At 57.1% G+C, this 21,431-nt stretch overlaps 2 protein-coding genes across 11 annotated transcripts in view; one reads left to right on the forward strand and one right to left on the reverse strand.

Annotated features, from left to right (window-relative positions):
* The window catches only part of SLC6A12 (solute carrier family 6 member 12), a 35,005-nt gene extending 30,120 nt beyond the window's left edge, over positions 1-4,885 (forward strand). For all 6 annotated transcript variants that reach the window (XM_070494359.1, XM_070494360.1, XM_014841796.3 and 3 more), the window contains one exon: positions 3,855-4,885. The gene's annotated coding sequence lies outside the window, so the exon portion shown is untranslated. The remainder of the gene's footprint in view (positions 1-3,854) is intronic.
* A 2,222-nt stretch (positions 4,886-7,107) lies between these two features.
* Positions 7,108-21,431, reverse strand: part of IQSEC3 (IQ motif and Sec7 domain ArfGEF 3) — a 114,266-nt gene continuing 99,942 nt past the window's right edge. The window contains exons 8-15 of one of the 5 annotated variants that reach the window (XR_006518539.2): positions 20,695-20,834; positions 19,361-19,486; positions 17,332-17,431; positions 16,984-17,145; positions 14,023-14,115; positions 11,874-11,923; positions 10,791-11,789; positions 7,108-8,508 (exon numbers count right to left, since the gene is read on the reverse strand). Coding sequence is in view for 2 of the 5 variants with exons in the window: in XM_044756444.2 (XP_044612379.1) it covers positions 8,086-8,508; positions 11,874-11,923; positions 14,023-14,115; positions 16,984-17,145; positions 17,332-17,431; positions 19,361-19,486; positions 20,695-20,834 (1,094 nt within the window). In the remaining 3 variants the exon portion in view is untranslated. The remainder of the gene's footprint in view (positions 8,509-10,790; positions 11,790-11,873; positions 11,924-14,022; positions 14,116-16,983; positions 17,146-17,331; positions 17,432-19,360; positions 19,487-20,694; positions 20,835-21,431) is intronic. The other 4 variants (XR_006518540.2, XM_044756444.2, XM_044756445.2 and 1 more) reach the window with 4 other exon arrangements.

Raw genomic sequence — 21,431 nt, forward strand, 5'->3', positions numbered from 1 at the left:
TAAGTCTTGATGGGATATTAACTAGACTTATTGTGGTGATCATTTTGCAATATATACAAATATCAAATCATTATATTGTACACCTGAAACTAATACAATGTTTTATGTCAACTATATCTCAGTAAAAAAAGGGTAACTGTTGCATTTTATTGATTGCTTTTTCTGCATCTATTGAGATGGCCATATTGTTTTTCTCCTTTAATCTGTTCACGTGGTGAATTATATAAACAGATTTTCTAATATTTAACTATCTTTTAAAATTCCTAGTACAAACTAACTTGGTCCTGGTGTATCTTTTTTTATTGCTGTTATTCAATGCTAGATTCAGTTTCTTAATATTTTGTTTAGAATTTTGTATTTATGCTTATAAGCAAGAGTGGCCTGGTGTTTTCCTTTGTTACATTGTCCTTGTTGGGTTTAGTTTTTGTTTTTAGCTTTACACTAGATTCGTAAAAAGGCATTTGGAGATTTTCTTTCTTTTTCTCTTCTCTGAAAGAGTCAATAAGAGATTGGAACGACCTGTTCCGTCTGTGTGTCAGAGCATTTTGTAAAATCATCTGGCCCGGGGTTGCTTTTTTGGGGAGTAGAGGTGGTGGATAGATTTTTAACCACATACTCAAATTTCTTCAATGGTTATACAGCTCAAGTTTTCTATTTTCTCTTGAGAGAGTTTTAGTAAGATATTTTTTTGGTAGTGTTCATCCTGTGAAGGTTTTCAAACTTATTGCCGTGAAGTTTGTGGTTTATTGACAGTTTATTTGTGGTATTGTCTCTGTTTGGCACCTCTGCAGTGTTGGTGGCTGTGGCCCTCGAGTTGGTACCTGTGTGATGCTCTTTTTCACCGTCAGTCTTATCAGAGGTTTGTCAATTTTATTAGTCATTTCCTAGAGGTAACTTTTGGCTTTGTCAATCCTTTCTGTTGTATATCTATTTTATATTTCATTACTTCTGCTTTTGTCTTATTATTGCCTTCCTTCTACTTACTGTGGGATTATTCTCTTGTTCTTTTATTCTTTAACTTCTTAAATAGTCCCCTCATCCGTAGCAGGAAGCAGTTGGACTGACTAACCTGTCTGCTGCCAGGTCTGGCACTGGGGACTCTGTGATTCCTTGTGATGGTGGACAAGGCTCCCTCACGCCTGCATTCTGCTGCCCCGGGGGGTGGGGAGGCTACTTCCTGGCCCAGATGTCTTGGAAGGAAAGAGGACTGGGGGCTCCTGGGGGAAGGGGTGGCAGGTCTGTCCAGGGAAGTGGGGAATGTGGGAACACGAGCCGGCTCGCCTGGTGGTCCCCTGCCTTCCTGCGGCTGGTTCCCACAGTTTTTCCAGAGCCTGCCTTGAGGTTCTTTAGGGTCATGGGAGCAGGAATCACTGAGGTGCTAGGGCCTGGCTCCTGCGGTGAGGGCGCCTGGTTCCCCAGGGAAAGAAGCCACCCAGACCTGCAGGGACATGGGAGGAGGGGATGAGGAAAGAGTTTCAGTTCCTCATCCTCCAGCTCTTTCAGAGTGGAATTTTCCGGGTAGGACCAGTTCTGACTCCCAGCCAGGGCATGGGGCCTGTCCTTGGCCTGGCTGCCTTCCTGGGAAGCAAAGGCAGCAGACAAGAACTCAGCCTGTGACTCCAGGCCACTGGGCTCTGGCTGGGCCTCACCGTCTCCTGGAGGGCACACCTCGCCCTGCCTGTGAAGGGTCTCTCCCAAGACCAGCAGGGCCAGGTAGCAGCCTCTCCAGGCCATGCTTTGCTCTTGGATAGAGAGCTCTTCTGAATGCCTTCTTCCCTGGCACTCGCTATCTGCATCTGTGACCCCAGCCGGCTGCTACCTTGTCAGAGGAGAGGGAGTTGGTGAGAGGCAAGTTGAGCAAGTGAGGGGCTCACTGGACAGGGAGGTGACAGGTTGCCTGAGTTGTGTGGGGTCCTATGAGAAAGTAGCCTGAGCATGGGAGGGACAAGCGCTGGTGAGCTAAGGACCAGAGTGGGTGTCCCCCCCTGAGCTGTTTGACCAGCAGTCGGAGGGCCGCAGCGTGCACGTGAGCAGCCCTGCCGCAGCTCCTCACGGGACCCTTGTCCCAGGCCCAGCATCTCGCGGCCCACAGCCGGACCTGTTCCTCCTGCTCCCTCTGCAGTCCCTTCCTTCAACGAGGATGCCGTGGGCCAGGGGGCAAGTGCATTTCATCCAGGGTGTGGACGGACGTTGATGGATGGTGACTTCTGGAAGCAGTGATCCCTGAGCCACATCCGTCAAGGCTTGGGGTGTGTGTGTGGGGGGAGGCATGCCAGGGCCCGCTGCGGTGTTCCGCCGGCCCTGCTGTGGGAGGGCTCAACCGTACTGGCCTGTGTAGTTCACTCTGAGGGGAAAGGTCGTCAGCGCGCGGGCCAGGTGGTACCAGGCCATGAAGTCCGTGCCCTTGTTATTTTAAATGGCAAACTCGAGTTGGCTTGGATTGGGGTGCGAGGAGGAAGTGGACAGAGCCAGGCCGCAGGCTGCCGGGAGCCGGCCCCTCCGTGTCAGGAGCTCCCCTGGACATTGGTGGTCCATGTTGGGCATCAGCTCCTGCCTGCCCTGTTTCTCTTCTGGGGTCTGCATGGCGGCCTGTGTCCTCCTCTGCAGCCACCCGCCCTGCCTTCTGGAGCCGCCTGACTGCCTGCTTTCGCTCCACTTCCTTGCTGTACGGTGACTATTTGTCCTGGGCTTTCTAGGAGAAGCCCAGTTTTATTATTTCTTCAGTAAAGGTTGTTTTTAAATGTGTTTAAGTAAGACTTAGTAAGAATTTTCATGTAAGTAAATTCCTACATCAGGAAATGGGCCTTTGGCTGTCTGACTGTCCCAAGTTTCTGCTTCTAAAAGCTGTGGTCATTCCGCCCGGTAGAGGTGGTCTCTGAACTGCTCACCCACCCTCAGCCCTGACCGCGAGCTTGTGGAATTTTCCTCTGTGGGCAGCTTCCCTGAATGCTCTAAAGCAGCTCCTCCCTCATCTCTTGTACCACCATCCGCAAGGTGAACACAGTCAGTCCATTGGTTTACCTTGGATGGCGCCACCATTGTGAACTCCTCGAGCGCAGGCGCTTTGCTTCCCTGTCACTGTGTATCCCCACACCGAGACCAGCTCCAGGTGCCAGGTGTTTATAAGCTTATTGTTGGATTTTCCCAGATTCCCAGCACTGCATCTTGTTCTGGCCCATTGCTCTCAGCTGGAAACCTGCAAATCCCGGGACCCCTTAGTGGGAACATTCCAAGCCTATGGACGATGGGTTTAAGTTTCCTCAGCTAGAGGGTCATGACCAGGGAGACGCACTGACCACAGCTGTCCATCCCCATGGCAGATGGACTCAGAGGGGCCTGGAACACGAGGGGCTCTGTCAGAATAGGATGATCTTCCTCTCTCAAAAGAGGGACGGCCAGTCCTTCTAGACGAGCTCAGGGCCAGAAGACTTGGAGAATGGTGACACCGCCCCACATCCCTGGACAGACAGCAGCAGGCCCTTTGGCCCTAGGCACTCTCCCATGCCAGGCTGAACTGGGTCTCCTCAGGATGCTCTCAAGGGACCAGTCCTCAGCTTCTTGGGCCAGAGAGTTCCCAGGGTGGGACAGGTCACAGCTGGTCCCAGGCTTCTCCTGGAATTTCCCACTCCCTGAAAGGAGGGTGAGGTCACGTTCCTTTTCACTTCAACGGGGGATAATGGCGCCCAGCCTGGGGAGCTGTCTGGGTTTCTGGGTGCTCAGAGTTCCGGGCACCAGGAGAGCTGGATGCCCTCTTTGCAGGTGTCCCTGGACCAGCCGTCCCACCCGGTTGCTTTCCTCCCATGGTGCAGCCCCTCTGATGCCTCAGCTTCACTCTCTCCTCCCTCCCCTCCCAGGAGAAATCCCCCTGCATCCAGCCCGTCCTGGAGCCTGATCCAAGCACTGCACGCGGCTGTGGATGCTCGCCCAAGCGCCTGGAGTCTCTCTTCAGCCTTGATTACAGTCTTCTCTCCTGCGTTACAGCCACTTGGCTGTCACCTTATCTCTCTGCAGAATCTTGGCATCTCTTCCTGCTCTCAGCAGGGGACCTGGCCCCCTGTGGGGCTCGATAAATGTTTGCTCCATTGCACTCTATGGCTCCAGGCACTTTTCCTGACAATGTGCCCCCAATCCTTTCACTGGAGTCTGCCGTGCCCTCCATTTCAGGAAGAGTACACCCCGGGGCTTGGCAAACCAGACCACACGATTGGAAAGTCAGGCTTCAGGAGCTGATGTCTGGTGAAAATCAGCTGAGGCTGATGATGAAACACGGTCAGTGGGACCTGACCCTCCAACATACCCCTGCTCTCCATTGCAGAAAGCCAAGCTGTGCAGACGGGGTCCCAGCCGCCATCTCACTCTGCCGGGATGCCCACAGGCAGGTGTGGCGCTTCCTCCCTCCAAAGCTGCCCCTGGTCTCCACTGAGACCTGCTGTCTCACCAACTGGCTAAAGGCTGAATGTGAGTGTATGTGTGTGCGTGTGTGCGTGTGTTGGCGGGGATCACATTCCTGGCCCTCTACCCCCAGCTCTGACCTAGTGCCCACCTGTCAGGTGACTCCCCACACCCATGTGTCACGTATTTAAGACGGGGCTTCCTAATCCTGTCACATCGAGGCTCAGAAGTACATCACCCTCGGAAGTACGTCACCCTGGCGATGGGATGACGCCACTACAGCCAAGGAGAGCAGCCTGGAGGCTGGCGGCCCCGCAGAGACCCCAGGGTGAGGGCGTCAGAATGTCCTCGTGCCTCGGACTCTTGCAGTTAGATGCTCTGATCTAAGGTGGGCCCTCCCTCTTGGAGAACAAAAGAAACAGAACCGACACAGTTTGCTCAAGTGACATATTTCAATATAATCTCTAAAACTCTATGAATTAAACAGATAAAATACCTCTGGGCTATTTTGTTACAAAATATTTGCCATTTGGATTAGCTGCTGGGTGCAGCCACCCTGCCTTTCCCTAGAGAGGTTTCTCTCCCATGGGGTGAAGGGTGTATGCAGGGAAGAGGGAGAGCAGCAAGGAGGTGAGGACAGCAGGACACAGGGACGGACGGACAGATGGTCATCAGGAAGTCTACTGGGCACAGAGACATTCTGCAGGCTGTGGAGGGACAGGGGTGGGGGTCAAGGGCCCGGGGCTGATAAGTGTGTGCCTTTGGACACAGGCAGGCGGGCTTCCAGGTCAAGCTGCCAGGGCAGGATCTTGCTCCAGGTCTGGAGGTATGACTTGCCCAAAAGTGGGTGGGAAAGCCAGTTTTGTCTCCCACTTCTGATTCTGGAGTTGGGGCCAAATGGATAAAATTGAGAGAGGGGCCCAGGTCCCCCAAAGTAAGGCCTAGAGAGTTGACAGAGCAGGGCCATGTTGGGGTCACTGGGCATGTACCCAGCAGTCTGTGTCCCGGAGTTCAGTCAGCACTCCACTGCCCCTCGGCCTTGGACGACCAGGAGGGCCCAAGAGCCTCTCCAGCTGGGCCCTCTGGGAGGGCTGGGGGCCTGACAAGGCCCTGCATGGGGAGGGGCAGGAGGCTCGCTCCAGGTCTCTTGGTGCTGGGCTCTGGGGACTGGGACAGAGTTGGGTCCCAACCTTAGCCTGGTGACTGATCGGGGAGGGAGGTTACAGATGCTGGGAACTCTGGCTTCTCTGACAGTGAGGAGGGCCAGCTGCACCTGCCCTGGCCTTCAGGAATTAAAAGCCCCTCACAGCTCAGGACCAGCTCCATGTGCTGCTGACCCCAGGGTTGTCTGCTTCCTAGGCTGGGACTCCCAGTGCTGCCAGTGGGGCCCAGGGCAGCCACCACAGCAGCCAGGGGTAAGCCCCTACCTGGAGAAGGACAGTGAGATGCCTGAGTATCCAGGGCCTCAGAAAGAGACAGGCTTCATGCACCTGCCAGCCCTAAGACCTCTGTGGGTCCTGCCTGGAAAGTTGGGGCTTCAGCAGAGGTGGGGGGAGGGGCCAGAGCTGCCCATCAGCTGGGAGGAGGGTACTTGGCCAACTGGAAGCACTATGTGAGCACGGTGGGCACTGTGCCCCTTCCTCGGCAGCCCCTGGCACTTGTGGTCCCCACCTCATAAACATATTTAGGCACCTCATAACTCCTCTTCCTCCATAACTCACTCCCCGCCGCCCAGCCGTAACTCCCAGTCTATTTGCAGCCCCCTCATTCAAGATCATCCACTGCATCCTCACAGCCCCGGTGCCTCCTGAGTCCCTGACACCTGCTGCCCTGGCCAAGGGTGGCAGTCGTGTCTGGATTCGTGCACCCCATCTGTCAGCCACTCCGTTCCGAAAGGCTCTGATTGGACTGGACTCTGTTCCAGAAAAGGCACGGGAGAGGGGCCAGGGCAACAAGGAGGGGAGAGCAGATCTGCTGGGAGCCACAGTGGGAGGAGACGGCAAACTGGTCACGAGTTACGGAAACTGGGCTGACAAAGACAGGGCCGGAAATAAACTTGCTGAGTGACATCATAATGACACCTGGTGACCACACACGTACACATAAAACTAGGCCACCTGGAACCTCTGAGAGTGGGGGAGGAATCTGTGCCTCCCAGCCGGCCCCGGGAACTGCAGCTGGGGTGGGGCAGGGCAGGGACAGCGAATTCACTTTAGACCTGGCCAATATTCTCTTCCATCTCTTGGAACACTTTGATAACGGGCTCCAAGTGTGAGGGGATCTTAGCGCAGGACAGCAGTGAGCCGTTGGCACGGGATCGGAGAGGCCAGCCTGGCTTGGGACGGACACCTCCTGAAAGGGCCATGTTTGGGCAGCCATGGCACAACCCCTGAGGTCTTGGAGGCTAGGCTGCCAAGCTCCACAGGGCCCATAAAGGTTGGCTCTCTGATTCTGCTTGACCCTGAGGTCAGCAAGCCTGCTTTGCTCTCCTTTGCACTTTTGAGGGTGTAGGGGCTCTTTCGGCCACCCATGCTGGCGGTAGGGCTGGCACCTTGCAGGAGGGGCAGGAGTGGGGAATCTAAAGGCTGGGGGGCTGGTTTGGGATGGCAGCAGGGGAAATGCAAGCGCCCCGGAGCACCTGGTCCTCCAGCCCACATCCGCATCCCAGTCCCTTACAGAAGCTGCAGACTGCAAGGGAGCCCTGACTCGGGTCCACACCCCCTCTGCTGGCTGCACTTGCCCCCGGGGACATCACTGCCTGGCCCGGTTTTCGCATCGACAATGGAAGAAATTAACCTGGTTCTGTGCATGTGTTTACGTTTATGCCCCGTGCACACTTTGCCTTGGCTGGGTATTATCTGGGGCTAGAGAACTAAGAAACTCTTTAAAAGGTGCATTTTGCAGACATATGGCCTCATGATTCCACAGGCCTGTTGAATTGACCTAGTGAGAGCTGAGAATGGTCCCTGTTTCCCTCCTCCCTTCTCGAAGCTTTCCTGGAGTCTGGGCAGCCCTGGGCAGGCAGGGCCCCAGCTCCTGAGAAAGCAGGAGAAGGCCCTGGGAGGAGCCAGAGGATGTGGTCAGGACAGCCGACATCCCTGGGGATGGAGGAGCAGCCTCTGGAGACCGCGGGCTTGTGGGGAGGGGCCATGGGCAGCAGAGAAAGCCCCTTCTCAGAACTTCCCCCAACCTGGCCCCTCCAGCGATCCAGGGCCAACCCTCCTCCACCCAGTGTGGTCCCTAGTGCTGGGATGGTGAACCAGACCACCTACTGTCCAGTGCTTGGGTGCTGGCCACCCTGCCCCTCACGCTCGCCCACCCAGCCTGAGTCCTAACAGACTTAGGACCCAGAAGCTGGTTAGGCCCTCAGCTCCTGTTTCCTCCAGTCCAGGTCCAAGTGGTGGCAGGAGGAAGGGGAGGCCTGGCCATGCCTGGCTGTGGAGGCCCTGGGAGAGTGAGGTGGTGTCTCCAGATCTGGGGGGAGGGGTGCTCGATCGAGTAAGGGAAGCATGGTCAGGCGAGGCAAACCCAGGTGCCAGGGATTGGGGTTCTCTCTCCAAAACGACAGTGATTGGTGACCAGGAACACAGCGTGCCAGGGCAAGGGGAGCAGCGAAAGGGCAATCGGAGCTGCTGGGTGCAGCCCGAGGCCCGGCGGCCAGCCCTTCTGGGACCGCAGTGTGGTGGGCAGAGTCTACACTAGGCTCCTGGAGCCGCTGGAGTACCGGCGCCGGTGCAGCAGGGAGCCGGGCGGGCAGAACTGGTGAGGGTGGTTGTAGGGGGGCGGGGGCGGGGGCAGCGGAGGCTGGTGGACCTTGATGGGGGAGCCTGGGCCACCCAGGGGTGTGGAGCCGCAGGAGTCGGAGGAGGACGAGGCGTAGCAGGAGAGAGCCTGGCTCAGCAGGGGCTCCATGCGGGCCAAGCAGGGCTTGTCCAGGACAATGACCTTGACAATTTGCTGGCACTGCACCAGGGTCCCCGGGGGTGTGGGCGGCGGCGGCACGGGCTGCTCCCTCAAGGGGCTAGGCTGCAGGTCTGGCGGTGGCGCCGGTGCTCCCCTCTCGGCCCCCAGCCCGGAGCTGTGCTGGGACGTTTGAAGCCTGTTGTGAATTGACACCTAGTTTAGAAACAGCCAGAGAAGCATGAAATGTTACAAGACTACTTCCCAGCTGCTAGGACTGGCTGCCCTGAGCCTCCCTCCCGGCTGCCCCGGCTCCTGTGCCCATCAGGTGTTCTCAGCCCTCACTTTGCCTGCGCCCCATCTTTCCACCCAGAGGAAAACGGGCTGCCAGGAGTGCTGACCCTGGGTGGAGCAGGAGACTGTGTTCTGCCCCCGACACTGAGCAGCCTCAGTCTCCTCATTCGTGAGACAGGCGGTGGGACCAATGGACTCGAAGGCTCTGCCTAGCTCTGCAGTCTGAATTCAGGGATCTTCTGGGCAGCTTCCCATCTCCCTCTCCACCAACTCTGACCTTGAAAAGCAGGGGTGACAGCCTTTGCCCCCTCCCTGCCTCCCAGGGGTGTGTCGAGGACAAAGGGAGACTAGACACAGACACAGAACCAAGCATCTGTGAGCCTCTCGAGCCCCCTCCTCCCGCCGGCTCTCTAAAAGGGGTAGCTCGTCATCACCGTTGACATCATGAGGGCACCCAAAAGTGGCAGGGGCCCCTGCAGGGTGATCTGGACCTGCCCCATCCTCCCAGACTCTCTAAGGCCATGAGCACGCATTTGAGAGCAGCCAGACAGCCAAGGCCAGTCAGGTCCCCAGCTGCCTTTCTGGCCCAACCTGGGTCCTGGTTAAATTTGTCCCGCTGCAGGAGGGGTATCCCAAAACGACTCTAGTGTGGACCCCCTGGGTGGGGCATGAGGAGGTGGCCGCCTCCCCCAGACCATGGAGGTCACTATGAACTAGCCTGGCCTCCTCTCACTAGCAAGGGGAGGTGGAGGAAATGGGTGGGAGGCTAGGGGTTTAATTCCTCATCCCTCCAGTGCCCCAGCCTGTAGATGGGACACAGCACAATCCCCTCCAATGCCTGGGCCCTCTGGGGGGCGGCTGAGACCCTGCCCTCTGAGGATGCTTCCTGCCGCTTGTGGGCACCGCGACCACAACCCGCTGCTCAGAGCATAGGGCCGGAAATGGAGGCTGCAGGGGAGGGGACCTTATCCCCAGGCACAGGCCAGGATGGCCCAGCTGGAAGCTATCTCAGAGCCTTAATCCACAGATCCTAATCCTATTTATTTGCAAAAGGTGTGACTTTAGGGACCACCCCCTTCCTGGGTCTGTGCACTCTGGATGGGCTGCTTCCCTCTCCACAGGCCCTTCACATGCGTTCTGTCTGCCCCTTCAGTGGTCACAAGCCCCACCGCTGTGCTGAGCAAGCTGCGGGCTTCATTCTTCATTCTCAACCTCCAAAACAGCAGCATTTCCTAGGCCTGAGATTCCCCCAACACATGAAGGAGCCCCGGCACCCCTCACGGCCCTGCCAAGACACCAGGCAGGCAGAGGGCACAGCTGAGGCCCGCCTCCCTCTTGGGGAGCCCTCTGGTCCCTAGTTGGGCAGAAGGCCTCTGTCCACCGTGCTGGAGGGGACCCGCTCCTTCCCCCACCTGCTTGCGTTCTGAGTTATCTCCCAGAAGAAAGGTGGCCTGAGACAGCGGGGGCAGGCTCATCCCCTTCTGTTCTTGCCCACTAGACTTCACCACTGCCCCTCCCCAGGCAAACACTTGGCCGCCCCTGTCCAGAGCCACTGGGCCCTCCTTCTCTTCCTCCTCAGCTGCTCCCCACGCAGCCCAGCTCCCGGCCTCACCCTGCACCTCCACTGTCTGCACCCTCTCCTCCGTACCCCAGCCTGGAGACTTTATCTTTAATGGTCAATACATGAAAAGCAGGAAGTGACAGCAAACCCTTCTCTCGTTCCCACCCCCTTCTCACCTCCCAGCTGATGAAAGAAGAGAGAGACAGAGAGAGAGAGAGAGAGACAGAGAGAGGGTGGAACGTGAGCAGCAGGTCAGAACAGCTCAGAGAAGATGGAGAAGCACCTGCCAGAGCTGGCTGGGCCAGGCAATGACAGAGAGAGGGCAGAGGACCGAGAGCTCAGGGTCCAGCTGAGGGCCCGGGGCGGCGAGGCTGCCCTCTGTGCAGGGGAGCAGAGCTGGCAGGGCCCTGGGACTAGCTGAGGGTGGCAGCCTTGCAGATAGCCACATGGCCCTCTGGGCAGAGTAGGAGGGGAGACGGGGCCATCAGATTGCTTGTCCTCCCTAAGCACGTCAGGCTGAGGCACGGGCAGGGCTGGGAGACCAACTGGGAGGGCTGGTAACTTCGTGTGTTTATCTGCAAGGCTACAGAATGGGCAGCTGCAGGAAGATGGGGGGGGGAGGGGCAGGGGATGGAATACCCACCCTGGGGGCTTGTCAGCTGCTGGGGCAGGAAGCTCCTCCGGTAAGGGTGCCTCCTCCAGACACAGGTGTGTGAGGGGTGGGGGCCGCAGGGAGAGAGAGAGAATCTGGGCTCCCCTGGGGGATCTGGGGCTTCCCCGAGCTTAGCCAGGCTGGGGGGCAGGGCTCCTCCCTCAGACCTCAAAGTGGGGTTTTGGAGTGGAAGTTGGGAAGGGGGGTGTCTGTGTGAGCAGCTAGCGGTCCCTGGAGGCCTGGCAGAAAAGCAGTGAGGGGGGCTCCTTGAGGTGCAGGGGGCCAGTTGGGGAGGAATGGGGCCCAGCAAATCTTGTAGGGGCAACTGCACAACCCTCAACCTGGGGACACTTGGGAGTCTGGCAAGGACCAGCTGCTGCCACTCCTTGCCCAGGTGTGGCCAGGGGACGGCATCCCCTTCCATCCAACATGGACAGTCTTCAGAGTCATCGGCTGTCCCCCTGGGGACACCCCAAGACAGCCCCGACCCTACTCTGCCTCATTTCTCCTGCACACGGTCCTCCCCCATGCCAGCTTTCCAGACGGACCAGCTGCTTCAGGGAGAACTGCCCCCCGCCAGGTGCCCCCACTCTCCAACTTCTCCAAGAGGGGTCTGACTGCTCGGGGACCGGACATGAGGGGTGATTCTCTGGAGGCGCCCAAGCTCCCTCCGCGGGAGGACGGGGGATGCGGGGCAGGGGGTGGGGTTCTCTGAGGCAGCAAGTATGAGGGCTGCAGTGGGCAGTGTGCTGGGGAAGTGGACTGCGGGATTGGGAGGGCTCGCCATGGAGGTGTCATGGGCGTCCTCTCCACGGTGTGAGCTCGGCCAGGAGGGTCAGCGCGGGCAGCCCGGCTAGGGAAGGGGCAGAAAGTACTGCGGCTTAATTAGGCGCTGGGACAGCGGTGATACCCATGCTAGCAGTAACTTTTAATTGTATCTCTTGAAATTGGTAAAATGGTGAGTCGGGCTGGGGAGGCATTGATTAATACCTGAGAAGAGAAACAACAGAGACGGTGAGAAGAAGGACAAGTCGGGGACGAACCACTCACCTGGGCAACCAGGCCTCCACTTACCTCCACCGTGCTCTCCGCAGGCTTCTCCCCCAGCGCGGCTTCCCTTTTGGCTTTGAATGCAAAGAGCACAGGGCTCATTCTCCACTGGTCCCAACATGAATCCCTACTTCCCCCCAGGACCCCCAACCCAAGCATCCCTGTAATTAGCTGGTGTGACCGAGAGGCAGCCGGGGCAGTGCACCGGAAGTCATAGTCCAGTTCTGCCACTTAGTAGCTGTGTGACCTGGGACAAGATGCTACACCTCTCTGGGCCTCCACAGACCAGAAGATCTTTCTCATGTGGGCATTGCTGAGTCTAATTTACCCACAGTCAAAGCCTTCCCGATATGGACTGTGGAAATTGGTTATGAGGTGGCATTGGTCCTTGGGTCCCAGAAACACAAGGAGGCTCTTCTGTGTGTTTGTGGGCATCATGTTAATCTGTCCCCTTCAGTCGCAGGCTCCCTGAGGGAGGGGCCATGCTCCCTTATTGTTCCTATCCCTGCTATGTAGTTCAGTGGGGAGGACTCCACGGGCTGAGGCCTGAACGGCAGTCACCGCAAGGCCCGGCATGCATAAGAGACAATAACGTCTCCGTGATTGCTCCAGGCATTCTGACTGGCCTGGCACAGCGCCAGGGACCCTGTGGACCCCCAGGGACAGCTTGATGACTTTTTCTGGCTCAGTCACCCCAGCTCCCACCCCGCCCCCAGCAGGCATCCCAGGGCCCCTCTGCTTGAGCCTTCTGATTTCTCACACACCTCAGGGGGTGCCAGGTCCCTGGCGGTGCTCTGCATTCTGCAGCACAAGAGGGAGCTGGACCATTGTTTGGAACCGAGAAGCACCCTACTATGGAGGCACCTGAGGGACAGGGCCCTGGAGATATGCATCCCGGCCTGGCCAGGGTTGCAGCCTCTGAAGGAGGGAGTCTGGGATGCAGGGTGCGGGGCAGGGGGTCAGAGAGGCAACCACAGCTGAGCTTTGGCTCTGGAGTTTAAATAGCTGTGAAAACAAGCAGTGACCCATGCACTGTGACCTTACAGAAATGAAGGGGCCGGCTGAGAACCAGGCGAGTGGAGAAGTAGGAATGCAGGATGGCAGCTCAAACCCACACATGGAGGACGGCATCACATGGAGATCGGCATGCAGCCGCAAGAGCCCCAGGGCATGCTTGGGAAATGAGTCACATCTCCCAGCTGGGCAGCGGGTCCTGTGATGCTGTCTGGCCAGTCTGGTGTCATGGCTGTAATGAGGGTCTTGGACCAGTGTGAAACCCACTGGAGGGTCTCAGCTCAAGCTGATGTCTTTCCGGGCCCCTGGCTTCCCAGAGCTTTGAATAAGTGTTAAATGTAGGAACAGGTGGCTGAATGAATTAATGAGGGACAGTTCTGGATGGTTGGCTGGGGTTTCATTGGGACGGGATTGAATTCTCATGCTGCCTCTCCTAATTCTCTTCTATTCAGGACAAGTGGAGGGGGCAGAGGTCGCTTTTCCCGGGCTTCCTGCAGGTTGGGGTGAGGTGGGGGGTAGGGGGATGTCAGTGGGGGGAAGGAAGCAGGTCTAGAGATCGTGGCCAAAGGTGATACAAAAGCTGAAGCTGGCTTGATTCGTCTGGAGTGAGTAATTCAAGCTGGAGAGACCATTTGAGAATTGGGTTTGAGGGCTTATCTGGCTTGGGCTGGGCTGACTCTGGCCTGGGATCAGAGAGTGCTGACGGGGCAGACGGAGAGTTCCAGACCCTTCCGGCCACCCCTCCTTCTTACCCTGCTCCCACCCCAGACACAGCGATTTCTTCTCAAGCGATTTCTCTTTACCACACCTCCAGGCGCCCCCAGTGAGCCTGGCTGGGGAGGGGAGAAGGCACCCCAGTGGGGCCCCTTTAGGGCTGGGGTGCCAGGGTGGACAGCAACGTGTCACACGGACCCTGGGCCTTTGTGCGGGTTGTAAACCGACCAGGGTCTCTCTCACCTTCCTCCTCACGCCCACTACTAAGGCCGTGAGATAAAGCAAGTGGGAGCCCCTCAGCAGAAAGGAATGGCCCTGGGAACGCGCACGTCCCTGGCCCGAGTGCCCCGGGCCCCCAGCCCAGGGTTGGTGAGTGGCCTCCCTGTGGCCCGGGGCCCGGCCATGCCGGCCTGGGGTCTGGAACCCTGAGCAGAGCCAGGCTCACCTGTAGGCGATCCCTGCTTCGACTGTGGGTCCCCCTGGGCTCCACCGGACCTGAAGGAGAGCGTCTTTGCTCCCTGCTGCTTCTCCAGCTCCCCTAGGGAAAGGAGAGGCTCATGAACAGAGAGAAACCTCGACCTCTACCACACAGAGGGGAAGAAGAAATGACGAGAGAGAGCAGGAGGAGGAGGCAGAAGAGGAGAGGCTCCCTAACAGGGCTACGAAGCCTGGGCCCCAGAGTCTGGCACCCACCTCATGGCAAGCCTCAGGCTCTTCGTCTGTGCATGGGGACAGTAAGGCCTGCGTGAATGCTGGGGAGGTGGTAGAACAGGTCGGTAAGAGGGAGGTGGATGCCGGGTTTGAATCTGGTTCTAATACTTCCTAGCTGGTGGCTTCAGGCAAGTTACTTAACCTCTCTGTGCCTCACCGGAGGGGACAGCAGTGCCTACTTCAAAGTGTCATTAAGAGAATTAGGTGGGGAAATACATTGAAGCACTTAGAATAAGCCCTGGCTTGTGGCAAGTGCTCAATAAACATTAGCTTTTATTACAAAGTGTAAGAAGCACTCGGCACGGCAGGCTGCAGCAGCACTGGTGCTGGCCACTGCCCCCCTGGGCCGGCCGCACCTGCGAGGAGGAGCCCCGCAGCCAGGCTCTGTCTCAGGCCAGCCCAACGGGCACCCACCTGGCTCCGCTCCACCTCCCCTCGCTGGACCACAGACCGGTGCCTCTCTCCCCCTCCTCCTGGCGGAGCGGGTGCAGCACCTCCCGGGCGATCGGCCGGCCAGGAGGAACCGCTCCTTCAGCGGCTCTTTTCCAGGAGACACGCTCCAGTTCCTCTCACTGAAGCTGCTCTCCGGGGTCCCACTCTCTGTCTCTCTGGTTGTCCACAGTCCGCCGATGCCAGACGGCAGACCCCCGACCAGGACAGTGTGTCCTGACTGCCCGAGTCACACCGGCTGGCAACAGCAGTGCCGGCTGCTGAACTGCCCATCATCCCTCCCAGAGGGGCTCTCGTGGCCCTAGAGAAATTAGCCTCGTCCTTACAAGCCAGGAGCCCCAGGACCTGTGTGCGAAGCCTGTTTAGTCACTGACTGCGTGAACGTGGACCACTTCCATAAGTTCTGTTAGACTCAGTTTCCTTATTTAAAATGAGGATAATATGACTCACCTTGTGGAAGGATGTGGCAAGAATTAAGTAACACAACAGATCAGCCCCGGGCCAGGCAGGCACTAAGTGCTCCTTACATGGCAGCTATTGCTGGTTTTCATTTTCTGTTTCCTACTTTCTTTCCTCCCTGCCTCCTGACCAGCCTCATCTTTCCTCAGCTGTTCCTTCCCTGTCGCCCGACCTGAAGAGGAAGAGCCAGATGTGAGCCTCTCGCGCCCCCTGCCCTCCAGGCAGCAGGAGAGGAGAGCCACCTCGACATAAGAGGTTCTGGTACTGTCCACTCCCTTGTACTTTGGGGTGGGATATGCCCTGCTGCTCCCAGGCTGACGGGCGAGAAGGCGCATCTTCTGGCAATTACGGCCCCAGGGCCATGTGGAGCCATCGGTGACATTTGGACAATGAGAGAAGGAAGCTGTTTTAGGGCGCGTCCCTGAGAATGTTCAAGATCAGTGGCCAAGGTGCCATCTCCAAGCATCCAGTCCAGCCCTTGAAAAGAGTCTGGCTGTTACACCACTGGCCTCAAGAAGGCCAGCGGAGTGCTGGAAGGACCTTACCCCCGCCTCCCTCCTCCATGAGGGACACAGTCTGCCCTGGCGGCTTTTTCTGTTAACTGCATTTAACTATTTTCTGAGCAGATTCTCAACAGAAGCCCTTCTCTCACTCTCAGAGCGGGGACTACATGAGCCTCGGAATCAGACTTAAATGCAGATGCCACCTCCTGTGCTTCTGACATGCATAACCTCGGACACACTCCTGAACTTCTTGGACTTTGATGTAAAGTGGGGACAGACACCGCACGGTGTCACTGTGAGGATGGGTGGAACACAAGCAAACTGCCCCGAATGTGGTTGGTGTTCCCAGGGCAGTGAGGAAGAGCGCGGCCCTGCACACGGGCCCCTGCTCAGACACCCTGCTGCCTTTCCTACTGCGCAAGGGATTTCTATTAATTTAGAAAACCTCAGGGGCCATATTGGGCAGGCCCAAAGTCTGTCTTTATTTTCTGCTTTAGTTTCTGAGTCCATTCTTATTTAATTTTCTTAAAGGTCATCGGAAGCCGCTTCTGTGCTTCAACAGTAAAAGCTCGCAGGGGGCCAAGGTTCAGGGCATCCAGCTGTTTTCTAAACCAAAAAGCAACCATTAAGCCACCAACACGGGCAGAGGCCCACGTATGTCCTCAAGCGCCTGGACTGGGACAATGAAGAATGGAGGCTTTCCTCCCAGGAACAGAGAGATGAGCCCAGGATGAGGGACAGTCAGAAACCCAGGCTGGACTCTTCAAAAACACAAAGTTATGAAAAAATAAAACGGGGACGATTCTAGATTAAAAGATATGACAGAAGTGAAACGAACAGACACGGTATGTGGCCCTGGGCTGGATCCGGGGCAGAGCCCGCAGGTGGCTGTTTGGTGGGAAGGGACGTCCCTAGGCCCCCAGACGTCTGGTTTGCAAGCTGGCCCTGGGTGCCTGCTTGGTCCTGGTCAAACACAGCAGAGTTCTCTGTTCCATGGGGCACTCACGCAGCCCCACGGCCTGGCTAGATGTGCACACGTGTGCATGCCCTAGTGTACCTCGCTTTAATTGTGAAGAAACATGAAGAGCAGTACACCCACATCAGGCGTGATGGTGCAGTGGGCCTGGGGGAGGGGCGGGGGGATGGTGGGCGGTCCCTGGCTCGCCCCATACTCACTCCAAAGTGGGGCAAGGACTGAGTCAGGTCTGTCTACCAGCTGACCCTGCTCCTGGCTGACTGGGAGCCCAACCGCCTTGGAGACACCGGGTGCACTGTGTCCTTACACTCTATCCGGATCTGCTCCAGCTCCGTCACCTCAGCGATGGATTCCTTCAGGTCCTCCACAAACTTCTGCATCTCGTCCGAACCCAGGGCACAGAAATGCAACAGCTGCTTCTTCTCAGAGCCCGAGAGCGGGGTCACCAGCGTGATGCCATGAGAGTAATCTGGAAACCAGATCCCAGGCCCCCAGGCTGTCAGCAGCGGCAGGCGAGGCTGGAGCCAGCCCCACGTGGAGAGTGGACGGGGCCTTTGGGGGGGCGCTTGCCCCTCCCGCTCCCACAGCCCATCCTGTTTCCCTCAGCTTCCCCCAACTGCCCTCTGCCACGGCCCCGGGTCCGCCCGAGACTCACATTCATTCTCAAAGAGGTGGAACTGCATGCCCAGCAGGCCAACTGCCTTGCAGAAGGTATAGGTGGAGGAGCTCTTCTTCTTCGGGCAAAGTTTGAGAATCTGTCAAGAGAGGGAGATAGACACCGCTGACAGGTGTACACACATGTCAACATGCATGTACACACCTGGATGCATGAACGCCCAGGGACACCTGTGAGCACACAAGTAAACACACACAAAGACACAAGCACACACATGCATACTTATATACTTAGGCGAATTCATGCATATACATACATATACGTATGTATACACATACAATATCAAAATATGTTTTTTACTGCAGAAACCCTTCCAGTGGCTATTCCCAGGGCACTTAGAAGCCCAGCCACACTCCAGGCCCCACTCGCTCTGGTTCCTGCCTTACTCTGGCTTTATACTCAGGCTGGGCTCTCCTTTCTGTAGCTTGAACAGGCACGCTCTGTCCCACCGCAGGCCTGTTGCACACGCTATTCCCTTCCCACAGCTCCCCCTACAGCTTTCTGCACGGCTGGATTACTCTCTGAGAGCTTAACTCAAACGCTACCTCCTCAGAGATTCCTGCCCTGACCATCCTATCTAAAACACAAACAAAAACAAAATTAAACAAACGAAAAAACACACTTTAACGCTATCCTGTCCCCCTGTTTTACTGTCTTCATAGCAATTTCCTCCAACTTGATATTATCTTGTTTGTTTTCATAATTATTTTCTATCTCCCTCCTCTACTAAAAGGAGAGCTAAGTCAGCCAGTTGCTCAGTACACAGACATTTCCTCAGCACTGTCGCTGAGCTGGGCTCTGGGGACAGAGGACACGAGGCAGGGAGGGCCTGGCCCTCAGGTGCTGACACCACAGTGGAGGAGACCACCAGGGGCAAACCAACCATCAATCAATAAAGCATAACAAGCAAGGAAACAGCATGAAGAAATGGATAACTAAGGTAATTTCAGAAACCGGTAAGTGTTTTGAAGTCAGTGACATAGAGTAAGAAACAGAAATAGGGCCGGCGACCAAGCTAGGTGAACAGGGTGGGCCTCTTGAGGGGTGACACGTGAATCGAGACCTGAACGAAGAGAGGGAGGTGGCCAGCAAAGGTCTGGGGGAGCTTTTCAAGCAGAAGGAGCAAGAACAAAGGCCTGAGACAGGAATGAGCTTGGCCCATGGGAAGCAGCTGAGGGGGCTGGTGCCAGAGCAGCCAGGAAAGCAGTGGAGGCAGAAAGGTGGGTGGCACTGGTGGCCCAGGCGGGGAGCGCAGACCTCCTGTGCCTGGCATGGGAAGAAGGGTCGAGGCTGAAGCGTGGCAGACACGTGGCCTGATGTGCACTCTAGAAAGATCACTCTGCGCTCTGGGAAGATGGACCTTAGAGGCAGGATCATTGGATCTGGGATAATTTTAGAGGTAGTGCAAAAAGACTCCTGGACGGAGAGGATGTGGGGTACGAGGGGAAGACAGAAATCAAGGCCTCCTCACCACTGCTTCCTGCGCTTAGAACAGTGCCTGGCATGTAGTTACACTCATTAAACACTTGTGGAATGGACGCCTATTCTCAAAGGGCAGACACCAGGTACCCCACAGATGTGTGCGCAGGCACGCACACACACACACACACACACACACACACACCAGCATCCCCCAGGGCAGCGGATGCCCCTCTCCAGCCCACCGTCCCCCACCACCGCCCCTGCCGCTGTGGGCTGTGCAGCGCAGCACAGTACCGTCCCTGCCCCAGGGTCCCTCTAACATTGGAGAGGCTGGTGATCGGGGACCTAGTTCATTCTCACCAGGACTGTGGAACATGAACAGGTCATTTGCCCTCTCTGTGCCTAGAAAGCAGGAGTGGTCACATCTGCCTGGGCTATTCACACCCTATGATGCGGATGTGTGCGCTGAGAAACGTGAATCAGCCCCCAGGACACATCTTCTGGGTGAGGTCGCTGAGAGCCCGCCCCGCCCCTCCGGGCCCTGCCAAGGCCGAGCAGACAGCAGGCGCCTGCCCAGTCGGCTCACCACCAGCAGGTCGTTGAAGAGAAACACCTCCCTCTGGTGTGCGGCCTGCTTCTGCAGCTTGTTCACATCTGTCACCTCGAAGAGCCGGCTGCAGCAGACCAGGCGGCGATGGGGCACTGACAGCACCTGCAGGGGGCACAGCTCAGCGGAGGAGGCCCCGGAGCTCAAGCCTCCCCACCCCACAGCGCCCACCTTCCAGAAGAGCAGGTGGAGCCCAGGGCTCCCCAGCAGGGCCTGAACTGGACCCTAAGCCTCTCCCGTCCTCATCCGGGGTCTTCCCCCTTCACCACACTTCTTAGGCAGCGAGGCTTAGGGAGAAGGTGTTCACCATGCTGGGGTACATGGGGACACGAGGGTTGGGAAAGGATACTGGACAGAGCTTTCAGACGGTTCAGATTCAGTCACTCTCAACCCATTTCCCTCCAAGGCCTTCCTGAGGGCACCCCCACATCCCCGGCTGGGGCCTGCAGGACAGCACCTCCGCCCCTTGCTTTATTGCACACCCAAACGCAAGTGTGCAAGAGGGAGGGGGTTACAGGGACACTCGAATCTGCTGCAGTGTGTAAAACAATCTGTTCCACTGGTGCCTGCAAACTGGACACATGCTGAGACCTCAGCAGTCAAGGCTCCGGGTGGAGAAGGGCAAGCCCTGCCCGGCCTGGGTGGAGGGATCCAGCACAGAGCCTCAGACAAGGCCCGCAAACTGTTCCCTAAGCCAGCAATTTAGGGAGGAGGACCGGGAGGTGGTTAGGGTTAGGGAGAAGTTAGGGAGGTGGATCCCAGAACCTTGGTCTTTCTGGTGTAAAGAGCCCCTGCTGACATATGGTAGTGGAGTAACCCACAGAGACAGCTCACTTTGAAAATCACTGTGAACTTGGAACATATTGCAAACTGCAACATAGGTCACAACCAAGGGGCACCCTGCCCCTGTGGCTGAGACCCCGCGGTCGAGAGCCCATGGTGGCCCATTTCTTGTCTTCCATTCAGTAGGAGCAGCCAGGAGGGCCCAGGGCCTATCCCATCCAAAACCTCCCTATCTGGCCATCGGGACACTTCGTCTGAGACCACAGGCAGTCTCGCTTCAGCACCTCCTGCTGCAGGGGCTGGTCGCAAGAGGCAGTGAGGCAACCAGGCGAGTGGGAAAAGAGGCACGTAGGAGGCCTCAACAGCTACGAAGTGGATGAGTAACGGACAGTGTTTTGAAAGGTGAGGAGAAGAACGGGAGGAGACATCAGGAAGAAAGCAAGGAAAGGTGACGGAGATGGGGAGCCTTGGTGGCCACAGGAGAGGGGGTGGCCCCATGGGGTGAGTGCCGCTCTGCAGCAGGGACTTACTGTCTTCATGCCCACAATGGACTTCTCCACCTTGGTGACATACGTGACGTGGTCCTCATTGGACTTGAGCTCCTTCTGCTGTATCCTTTCGTAGATGCCTACCACTAGCTCCCTGGGGATGTCGGCGCCGTCATCCACACCTATAAATGTGGAAAGGGAAGAGGAAGGGGGGGCGGGGGGCGGTGTCAGAGGCCTGGCACCAGATGGGAAGCCCCCTACCAGACTGATGCTCCTAAAGGGGGGCTGCGATTTTGCCCTGTTCCTGTTCCAAAGCCTTCAATGGCTGGACCCCCCACCCATTAAATTAAGCACAAACTCCTCAGCCAGTCACCAAACTGCCATCATATGGCCCCAACACACATTTCCAGCCTCATCTCCTGCTGTTCCACAACTGGAACCCCCACTCCTCCCTCCCAGGCCTCTTTCCTCATCTCCAAACACAGCCTCCCTGTCCCTGCCTTTGCTTCTACAATTCTCTCATCCTCCGTGTATTTGTCTTAGCAACTTCCCGCTGCCTGCCCTGCCCTGCGTAACTTGAAGCCCAATGTTCTGTCTTGTTCTCTTTCGAGTCTCCCCCTCTCAGGCCCTCCCCTCTGCTCCAGGAGGGAGCACGGTGTGCATTCATTAGTTGCTGAATGGGTGTCAAGATTCTTGCCTCTCTGGGAGCATGGGAGGGGGTCAGACATTCCGTGATGAGGGGCAGGGCAGCCCCCTGTGGTGATGCAGGTAGCAAGACC

The sequence above is a fragment of the Equus asinus genome, chromosome 22 (assembly GCF_041296235.1).
Source record: "Equus asinus isolate D_3611 breed Donkey chromosome 22, EquAss-T2T_v2, whole genome shotgun sequence".
NCBI lineage: Eukaryota > Metazoa > Chordata > Mammalia > Perissodactyla > Equidae > Equus > Equus asinus.